Source organism: Silurus aristotelis (genome assembly GCF_946808225.1).
Source record: "Silurus aristotelis genome assembly, chromosome: 12".
NCBI lineage: Eukaryota > Metazoa > Chordata > Actinopteri > Siluriformes > Siluridae > Silurus > Silurus aristotelis.
The window spans coordinates 17,754,301-17,766,029 of record NC_139585.1 but is presented as its reverse complement, the minus strand read 5'-3'; the positions used below and the strand labels follow the sequence as shown (position 1 = coordinate 17,766,029).

The window sequence follows — 11,729 nt, the reverse complement described above, 5'->3', positions numbered from 1 at the left end:
CCCATCAAGCCTTTGTTTTGAGTAAGAGGTTAATAGGGAAATGCTGTTGTTGCGGTTGTTCACTTTTTTTTCTGGATGACAGCCCATTCTGCCTAGAATTTCTTCCAGTTTGCTGTTGATCAGAACATAATATTAATTGCTCCTTGGTAAATATTTAGCATTCTGAATATTTATCACAAAGACTTATAGACAGACTTAAATTTCCCGTGATTACGCACATCATTACAATTATCTTTCCGTATGGTCTGAGACCATATGGCATTTTAATGTGTGATTTTTTTGGCATTCCGATGGCATACCTGTTTTTAGTTTTAGAAATTATTGAAGATAATATAATACTATACTATTTGGCTGTAGTAGTCCATTTACTTCGATGCACGCAAGATAATACTTCCCCTCTGTAATATTGCTATTAAAACTACTTGAAGCTACTTGAAGCTATGTAAAAACTTTCTTTCGGCTTCCCCCGTTAGGGGTCGCCACAGCCGCATGTTTGATTTGGCACATGTTTTTATGCTGGATGCCCTTTCTAACGCATCGGCCCGGCACTAAGGCTTGTGCAACCCTAATGGCTGGGGTCGGTTCCCTGACCGGGGATCGAACCCGGGCCGCAGCGGTGAAAGTGTCATTTGAACCGAAAGATAAAAACGAAGTGCATGAATGAATAAAAGTTTGCTTGGTCTCCCGATGCACTAAAGCTCAAATTAAATTAAGGAGCGTTGTAGGAAAAGTGAAGAACATTTACGATTAGTGGCTTTGAGGGCAGCGTTTCTAACGCGTTCAGCAAGTTCACAAGTGCACTGAGCAGGCGCTTGTTTGAAAAACACTTTGTTGATAGATGATCAACCTCAAACATGACCGACATTATATAAAAGAGCTTATCCAAACAGTTAGATAAACAGAGTTGCGTAGAGCAACTGGCCCGGGCTCACTCGACTGTGCAGTCATCCACTCCTAAGCAGCCATGCCTACCTTTTCAGTGCAGGCAGTTCCCCCATTTAGAACACACACTATTCTGAAATTACATAACCACTGAAAAAGCATAGAACCAAAAAATGGATTTTTATGATGGATGCTAAACTATTAGTTAACCATAGCAACCAGTGATCCTGGTTTCTACGTCAATCACTGTATTTGGAAATATTTTGTGTATCATCATTTACAAAGCTTCACAGTTTGTTTGACTTCCTGTTACAGGTGTAAAATCTCCCAGAATTGGACACAATACAGAAATGTTCTGTTGTACTGATTTATTCATTTTGCTCTTTTCACTAGTTTAAGGCTGGCAGCTCTGCCACTGCTGATATAAAGAAAACCACCGAGCTTGCTGAGAACTGCTAATGTACAAAAGACTGCAAAACTGATATCCAGTATAAAGCTGCTGTTATGGCAAAAGCTACTGTCACATGGACAGAAAAAAAACCCGAATGAAGGCTAATGGCAATGACATTTATACGGAATACATTTCAATAATGTACTTGTTTGATTTCTTTCATATTAGTGGACATACGTTTTAACAGTCAAGAAACAATGACATTGTCATTTGTCAAGGTGAAGTAAAATAAAAGGAAAATTGCATTCAGTCTGTACACAGGATTATTATTGTGCTCAAACATAAAAAATAAACACGATTTGTTCGTTTGTTTAGTGGCATGTCCACTAATGTAATTACAGCTAGTCTGGCCCCACTTTGCATTTGGCTTTGTGTAACAAAACACTGGGCCATCAGGGATAATAAAGGATAATGAAAATATCCAGAACTATGAAGAAGAAAAAAAAAATCTGACTTCCACAAGAGTTCCACATACACACATACATTCAGTTCCTCAGGCATCACACTCACTTTCATGATTTTAGATATTGTCCACTATAATTATCCAGTTTTTGATGCATCGTGGACATAACAGAACATTAATACACTGGAGAAGTGAAAAGGATTGTATTTGCTATTAAGCCGTTGCATGTAAGAGTACTGTAATACATTACTGTGTCCAACATACTATACCAATACTATACTGTCCAACATACAGTACAGCTCATAAAAGACAGTACTTCCCCTTTATTTTGGTCGAGTATATGGTCATGTGCAAGTTATTTCAAAGTGAATCCACAAATTTCACTAAATCAGGGATTTACGATTATGCAAGAAGTACACCCTGCTCTCTTTCATGGTGTCTACTATAAAACACTAGGCACCGTAGTAACAGAAATCTCCAGCAATCTCCATACACCACTGAGAGAAAAGAAAAGTTGTTGGACTCCAGTTCTTCGAATCATCTCTTGTCTCCATGTACATCCATAATGGAAAAGGTGTTTTATGGAACTGAGCCTCAGGTCTGAAGGTCAAGACAACAGACTGTGTGTAATCCACAATTCATTGGTCAGGCCAGAGGTCAGTATCTCTCCCAACATGTACTGTGTGAATAGGAGGTTAAAGGTCACCACTCTGGGGCTCTGGGTTGCGTGCATCACGGGCAGAATTTCGGCCCAGCCGAGGGAAACGAGACGATGCTTTTGATCGACTTGTTTTACTCCCGCTCTCAATGGCAGCCGGAGTGTCTCTGTGAAAGAAAAAAAAAAAAAGAACACAAGCAGAGGTGAAGCTCATAACTTTCAGATTTTACACTGAACACATCCACAGTGTAACCGTCAGCTTCACCTGAGCACAAAATGCAGCTGTATATGTAACTTCTAGTTACATATAAGAAAATCTTGAAGGAAGTGTATAAAAACAGAAAAAGGAAAAAGTGTTTATACAGAGTATTAGTAGTAATAGAAAAAAACATGAAAAGGCCATTCAATCATTCTATTTATAGTCAGGCCATTCTCAGCAAAATAAAAGCAGAAAACATTAACCATACAGACTCATTAAACTCATATCAACACTGTTATTGGTGAATAAGGAAGGAAAGTCTCAGATTAAATAGAGGTAAATAAGCCACATGGTATCAGGGGCTTCTAATTCTGACTTAAGCAGAATTTTAAAAAAAGAGTCTGACTAGTCGTCTTTAACACAGTTAAACAGTACACAAGCTCCATATTTCCAGATTCAGACTACAAAATGACAAGATGCAAGTAAATCAGTGTAGGACATTATTTAAAGAGGTTCCAATTTTAAAATGCATGGGGTAGATCAGAGCTTTCCAATCTTCTGTACACCAGAAGATTTATAATTTCCCTTTTTCTCATCAGTAGTCGTCTTCTCATTATCTCCATTGTTTAGTCTTTTCTCACCTCCACCACCAAAGAACCTTTCAATTGATGTTTGTGTAGCACACACGTTAATAATCAGCTACGGTGTGGAAATAATGTTTTCTAAAATCACACAGTATGCAATGCAAATTTAAAGTGGCTTTTGAAAGGCAAAATGCACAATAAATAATACAGTAGATGAACTAAAGGCTCCTGCTGAACTAGTTTCCATTTCCATTTATGGTTTTTGGCAGACACCTTTATCCAGAGCAAATTATAATTCTATACATACTTATGATTATACTCATTAACACAGTTGTGGCAGCTGGGAGATGCTGAGATTTGAATTCACAGCCTTCCAATCGGTAGTCCGATATCTCAACCAGGGCATTATTTCCCGCTGTTTATGCTGGCAATAACACAATGATGGAGTGTGCAATGCCTTCAGCAGCCTCTGGGAGCTTCATGTGCCAAATTCTTCTCTGTGTCTCAGTAGCATCTAAAAAGGAATCTGGATTGGCCTCTATGAGATAGCAGGCACCACTGATCTGACCCTTAACTAGCTGAATAGGAAACACAATGATGTGCAACCCATAGCTCTTTCGCAAGCTTTTGATTTGTATTAGATTTTTTAAAACAGTCCAGGTCACAAAGGGATTTAATACATTTATAATTTTGTTCTGAAGACCAAAAAAAAGGATCATGATTAAAAACAAAACAAAACAAAACACACACACACACACACACACACACACACACACACACACACACACACACACACACACACACACACACATCTGTTTCATAAAACATGATATCAAAGTGTTAACTGTTCATTGGAGCAAAATAAAAGAGCTTTCCCTGCTTAGACCTGACTGCAGAACTGGCTTTATCTAGTTTGAGATATTTCGGATTTGTTATATGACTAGTGTAAGCACCACTGGTTATATAGTACATGTGGGGCTATGTTTTCCCCAAAACCTATGGACCACCCAAAACCCTCCACCAGATCAAAACGATCAGGTATCCTATCATGAGAAGATATGAGCTGCACAAAGGGCTAAAAATCTCTACAGTTAGAGAGCTTCTGCACTACCTCACTCAGTGGCTGCCATGACAACCACACTACTCATAAACCAAAAGCTATTGACCACCTAAGAAAAATCCTACTCCCTTTATGTGATTGCGTGCGCGTGTGCGTGTGTTGCACTAAGACAAGGCAGAAGATCATAAACAAAGGCTGAGCTGTGATGTCAGTAACAATAAAAATCCATTTGAGCCTTGAGAGTGTGAAACTCTGAGACAGGTGCACACGGCTGTACGACTAAATACACCAGCACGCTTCTCTGCAGTCAGATAAGCATAGCTGAGAGAGTGAGGGAGAGAAAAGAAAGAGTGGAGAGAAAGGAGGGAAAAGAGAGCGAGTGCACTGCTGGGAAGCTTTCAATCAAGTCTGAACAGCAGGAGGAAGTTAGCTGCAGGTAAGTGGGGTGCTGCCTTCTTTCACACATACACTTCAATCTATGCATCCATCTCAGCACTCTCACACACACACGTGCACACTCACTTACCCTCACGCACCCACACACACACACAGTCTTCCTTCTCACATACGCATACACTATTCAATCTGTCCCCACAGAGATTGGCTGAGCTAAATAGCAGCTCCTCACTGAGCCATTACATAACCCTTCAGGACAGAGCTCCAGCTCATCCTTTTACCACAAAGCTGCTTTGTCTGATTTTGTACACTGAAGAAATTTTAAAGAGACAAAAAAAGTCCTCTAGCAAATTATTCCATTTGAGCAGATGGAAGGAACAGTGATGGTCTAAATCGGCATCAAGGTTTCTAGAGTTTAACCCTTCATGGCGAACAGCCTCCAAAAAGAACATATGACGTGCAAACTGTGAAGAAACCAGAAATATCTCAGTGCAGCCCAGTGTAACAGTTCTGTATACTGAGGTTGTGTATATATTGTGTAGCAGGAAATATAGAATATGGTTTGATTAGCATCAATTTATTGCTGATGTCCAGAACAGAAACACAAAGGGATTTTCTCTCCATCTGGGCAATCCTGACTCTCCATGTACTATTTAGAAAATCCCCTTTTAACTTTCTGCTATTTTGTCTCGACTACCTCGCACCCGGTGCTCAGATGTTTGTTTTTTTCCTCTATATATTTGCAGACTCTCTTCATCCTGCCTTCTCATTTCACCTTCTCCCTCCTCCGCTCTGTATTTGTATAATCAGACACAGACACCAAAAAAGAGATGAAACAAAGAGATTTAAAAAAACAAAGTAAAATAAAAAAGAAAAGACTCACTTTGACTTTTCATCATTATCTTGTGGAAGAGTTTCCTCCCTACATTAATATATGGTGCCTCTGTCCTGCCATCTCTCTGCCATCATATAATACTGCATATATATTTTATTTCACCATTCACTGATAGAAAAACTATCTAGTTAAAAGAATATACATTTACAGCATTAGAGCCTTATCTGGAATACCCATTTATCTCATTTACACTAGTAAGTAGTTAAGGGTTTGCTCAAGGCTCAGCACTGATGGGATTCCAATTCAGTTGCTCAATCACTAAATTACATTTATACATATATTACTTACATTCCAAACAAAATACACCACATTTGTTTAAAAGGTAAGTTACAGGACAGTAATAAAGGGATGACTGCTGTCTCTTGCTCTTGTTTTCACTTCTGTTTCAAATTCACCACTCAAAACAACACTATTTTAGTGTGATAGTTCAGTGGATAAGACATTGTACTTCTAAACAGAAGGTCATGAGTTCAGATCCCAGCACCACCAAGCTTCCATACCAGGGCCCTTGAGCAGATCCTTAACCCTCAACTGCTCAGCTGAATGCCATACACGTAGATGTCATGTAGATGTGATGTAAAAAGTTAATACAAACAGATATTCAACAAAAAGGTTAATGTAGGTGATTGGTTAACTGGGTTCGAATTTAACCAATCAACTGTGAACTGGTTGAGAGGAGTATGAGATCGCTCTTAAGATTGTTCACTGCCGTAGTGCCATTTTTAACACATAACACATAGAATGAGTACAAAATGTAAATAGTTTTACAGAGTATGATGTTCACTGTTGAACAGGGGGCACTGAATAGGGTCTAGAATCGCTTGACGTGACGTAAATATCACGTTGGGTGTGTGCAATGATTTCCTGGTCCGATATGTTTTGTCTGGTATAATATATCTTTTTTTAAAACAGGATGTTTATTGAGGTGTGGAAAACAAAAGCTGTAGAAAAGCTCATTAAATATTCTTTCTTGAGAGCAGAAGGAGAGTACAGCTCCAGGGTCAGTAGCTTTATTGGCTAGATTCTTAAAAACCATTAATGTGTAATTAAAACAAACACAGAGCAAGTGGACCAGAGTGCTGCTGTTACTAATCATGTACATCGTCCTACACAAGCTGAACTGTGTCTTTGGAGAATCATACACACCCAACAGACATATTAAAACGCTTAGGCAAGTAAAGCATGATCTGACAAGTTGGATATTTCTGATACTACTTTTTCTTTGTTTAATTACTGCTATAAGGTCTTTACAACAGAACAGATTTAATATTACGGGTGTAACGGTATAGAACATTCGCGGTCCGGTACGTAGCTCGGTTTTTAAGTCACGGTTCAGTTCAGTTTCTGTACAGTTAGGTGATTTTTATTTTACTTATTATTTTACTATTATTAACATTTGTAAACCGACAGTTTACATTTTTACAGACTTTTATTATGTTGATTAAATTTAGTAATTTAATAAATAAGCACAAATTACATTGATTAAATAAATGTACATAAATGGAAAACATTTTATAGTTTACATTAGTGCAACTCCATTTGGGTAATACAGATGTGTGTATAAAAGTGTGTGTGAGTTCTTTACCTTCAATATGAAATTTTCTAAATGCTCTACTTGACACTTTTACTTATTTCAGCATACATTAACAAATGTCTGCACACACCAGGTAGTTATTTATTCATTCAATTTATTAATTTATTAATTAATTCCTTCCATCTATCCTTCATTCATTCATTCATTCACTCCCTTGATATGCGGATGTGACAGTGGGCGCGTGGAGGAGCACCGGTTTGCATGTGGAGGGTGTAGCTGGATGAAACGAGAGGTAACGCGCACACGCACTGAAACACAGCGCACCGATTAGACTAAACAAATTTGTGGTTCGCCACTTGATGTGTCCGTAAGGGAACTCAGATTTTAAATATGTTCCGCATGTAAAATAGATTGCATTCGATACACATGTGCACCAAACTGAAAGCCCAGTACTGAAACAGTTCAGTACAAATCCGTGTACCGGTACACCCCTACATTCATTGTCTACAAGGGTGACTATGTTCAGTGTGGTTCTAGAAAAAAGGGTGTAAATAGTCTGTGGACACAGCTCAATACATAACCTGCTACTTCTCTCACAGTGACATTTCTGAACTTCTGCACCAAGTCAGAGTGTTCTCCATTTCAAAATGTCTCGGTCCCCAGTCATCTTTTGTTCCATTAAAGAGGCTGTGACAACAGCCCTCTCATCTAAAACCCCCTTCTCCTCCTCTAGTCCCACTAAACCACATGGCTCACCGGGTTAGATTCCAGGATTATTCACACACACTTCACTATTACAGAATTGTGCTAGCACACCTTCCATTATGGACAACTCTCTGTTTTACATTGCTGCCAAGTGGAGAGTGTGCTGCTCAGATTTATTTAAGCAGGTGACTTTAGCAGCAGCATAAAAGCCAAAGCTCTTGGAGTACAACTAGACAATATGCCTAAAACATTTCTTGACTATGCAATGATTACATTTGTTTCACATTCGGGGACAAAATAAAGACTAATACACTATATGGACAAAGGTTTTGGACCAGGAAAATAAGATTTGAATGTGCATTTTTAACATCTCATCTCCACTCTTTTAAGAACACGTTCCACTAGATTTTGGAGTGTGGTTGTGGATAGGGGTGTACCAGTGCACACATTTCACAGTTCGGTACATAACTCAAGTTTAATAATAATAATAATAATAATAATAATAATAATAAAATAATGCAATCAAAGTGCGAGGCAAGGACTAAACAAATTGCAGTCCACCACTTAATAATTTCCTGAGGGAACTCAAATTTTAACAGATTTTATGTTCCGAATGTAAAAAAGATTGCATTCGGTACACGTGTGTACCAAACCGAAAGCCCTGTAACAAAACATTTAGGTACGAATCCGTGTAGCTTTACACCCCTAGTTGTGGAGATTTGTGCTCATTTAACCTTTAGGGTGTTAATAAAGTCAAGTACTGATGTAGGGTGAGAGGGCCTGGGTTGCAGTCAGCATTCCATTACATCCCAAAGGTGTTCTATAGCAGGCCACTGACAATCTTCCACTCAAATCCATGTAAACTATATCTTTCTTTACTCAACATTCTGTCATTTTGGAATAGGTTTGAGTCTCCTTTTTTAATTGAAGGGATAATTTAATGCTAATGCACCTAAACTCGTCCTGTACAATTGTGTGCCTCCAACCTTTGTGGTAACAGTTTGGGTAGGAAACACATATGGCTGAAAAACACAGGTACCACAAAAAGCTTGTCCATATAGTATTTACTACTAGATACAGTAATATACCAAATATGGTCTCTGTTATGTTGTGGGAGGCATTTTGCTGGGATGCTTTGAGTCCAAAGGTATTTAAATGGAAGGAACTTCAGGTGGGTGTGGGAGAAAGGGGTGAGATAGAAAATACCAAACAATAAATGACTGTCTCAGACCTGACAACCTTTACACATTTCGTGTAGGAGTTCTGCATTTTAACAAAGCATGCAGCGAGAGAAGGGGGCGTCACCACAGATCCATACAAAGATATTCTGACTGAGCTCCTTTATATTATGATAAAAGAGTTCTATCCTGAAGGGAACAGCCTCCTTCCAGGATGTCCCCATACACAAGGCATAAGAGTCACCGAATGCTTCGACGAGTATAGCGGCCTTCACGGATGTCGCTAGGACAGTATGTTGTTTTGTGCTTGAAATGGTCTAAATATAGCTGATCTAGTAATAATATATAATCAAAATACCCCAATAAAAATGGCTTTTCCAAACAAACAAAAAATGTATAATGCTGTTTAAAAATAGACGGCTGAAAGATATATGTTTCGTACTGCATCAACAGCAATGAATCATATTCCAGGCAATTCCTATTGCAGGCTGTGACCCAATTTTAGTGCAAACACCACCACCCACACCCACAAACCCTCAATAAAAAAAAAAAAAATCCCATAATTTTCAACCCTCACCTCCTTCACATCCCAGCTGGACCCATCACCGCCTCATTTGGCTCAACACACAAATTACATCAAGCTGAAAGCCATTAAATTAGCTCGTCATTTTCAAAGCGGTGCCAAGGATTCCCGTTGAATTCATCCTGATCATTTTGATGAGAGGGAGGAACATTTTTTCATTAATCTCCTGTTTGTAATTGGAGCTGGCTGAGACTCAGTGGACTGACAGTAATTCAGTGATATGCAGCGTGAGAAAAAATGGTGAAGCTGATAGATGGATGAGCCAAGTGTTGGCTCTAAAACAGCGTGGAGAATTAGCGAGTGTAATTGGGGAAACAAGAGATTCTGAATATAGGATCTCTATATAAAGGATGATGGATGATAAACTTATAAAAATTGCATAAAAGAGGCATTACTGGGAAATATAAAATTATATTGAAATATGATGTAATAAACACAATCTAACCCTATGCGCATATGCAGTCAAGTATTGGAAGTGCTGGGCCAATTCTTTTGTTTTTGCCGTACATTGAAGATACGCTATATTGCCAAAGGTTTGCAGACACCTATTTATAAGTACAGTATGTGATTTTTGAGCATTACATTCCACATTTAGTTCCAATTTGCTTTTATAATTTCCTCCACTCTTCTGGAAAGATGTTCCACTAGATTTTGGAGAGTACTTGTGGATATTTGTGTTCATCAGCCACAAAGGTATTATGAAAGTCAGGTACTGGTGTAGGTGAGGAGACCTGTGGTGCAGTCAGTGTTCCAATTCATCCCAAAAGTGTTCAGTAGGGATGAGATCAGAGCTCTATAGCATGCCACTCAAGATCTTCTTCTCCAAACCATGTAAGGCATATCTTCATGGTGCTCGCATTGTGCACAGGGGCATTGCCATTCTGAAACAGGTTTAAGTTTCTGAGTTCAAGTGAACGCAAAATTGTATTCCAAGCTTGTTCTGTTGCTTCTTTTAATTAAAATTTTCTATGTTTTCATCCTTCACTCTCATCTTTAAGAGGTGAAATGCTTCTTAGTTATGTCAAGCTCTAATGGTTGGCCTGAACAGTCTAAAACCTTACACTTTTCCCTGAAGAAGTCATTTACTGAGCGTCATTTTGATTGGATGCAATTTTCTGTAAATTGTAAACATGTTTATGTAGATGTTCATTTTGCTGTTTACATAATGAATTGCATCATCTATTATTCCACAGCCTATTCCACAAGTTTTGCAAGTTTTGATTTGGATCATGAGAAGATCCTTTCTTTCACCAAACCTTGGCCTTTTCCTCGTTGTGGTAAAGATTAAACCTGATTGCAGAACATTGTTGCATCTTATTTTTTTGCAAATTCCAATCTGGTCTTCTGCTTCTTACTGCTGATAAATGGTTTGCATCTTGTGTACATACAGTATGCTCTTTAAGTTTTCTTTGAATGCTGGATTGTTATACTCCCCTGCGGAAGTTGTTGGCGGGATCAATCAGTTTTACATACCAGTTGTTTCTTTTTTTTTTAAAAAGAATTCATTCACATTTCTATTGGTTCTATTGGTTAATGTCTGTGCAATTTTTCACCTTCAACATTTTTCTCCCCCTCATAGACAGTTCTCTGCTCTTCATGTTGGTTTACCTAGTTTAACAGCAAATGCAATCCTAATAGAAGGCACAAACCAAGAGTAGACTCCGAGTGCTATCAAATGTTTATACATTTATACGATGTTCTCAGATGTTTAACACAATTTAAAGGTCAGCAAATTAAAGCTGAAATACCAAAACAATCTATTCATCTTTTCATTTCAAACCCAAATGTCATAACAAAACCAAATACCTTGCTGAACCAATACTTTTGGAGGGGACTGTATGTGCATTTGTGTACTTTATGTGTTCATGAATGTGTGTGTGTGTGTGTGTGTGTGTGTGTGTGTGTGTGTGTGTGTGTGTGTGTGTGTGTGTGTGTGTGCATACTTACTGACAGAAAGGCAGCAGCTGTAGCAGTGTTTCCTTGGAAGGACAGGCAGTGAACTCAGGCAGCGTCTGGATAAGTTTGTTCATCACCATGCGCAGGTAACACTGCAGGTGCTTCCTTCTTTCCTCAACAAACTTGGCATCCTGCACGATCACACACAATTAAAAGGTACTAATTAGATTAATAAAGAAAAATGTACAAAAAGGTTATAACAATATCCTAACAGCCTATCGATGGCTTTCATGCAGACTAGGAAG

General features: G+C 38.5%; 1 protein-coding gene across 1 annotated transcript in view; it reads right to left on the bottom strand.

Moving 5' to 3' along the window:
• Positions 1 to 1,235: 1,235 nt before the first annotated feature.
• The window catches only part of snx29 (sorting nexin 29), an 83,189-nt gene continuing 72,695 nt past the window's right edge, over positions 1,236 to 11,729 (bottom strand). Inside the window, exons 21-22 of the mRNA XM_083555623.1 lie at positions 11,476 to 11,615; positions 1,236 to 2,561 (exon numbers count right to left, since the gene is read on the bottom strand). Of these exons, the coding sequence (XP_083411749.1) occupies positions 2,432 to 2,561; positions 11,476 to 11,615 (270 nt within the window). The 3' untranslated portion in view covers positions 1,236 to 2,431. The remainder of the gene's footprint in view (positions 2,562 to 11,475; positions 11,616 to 11,729) is intronic.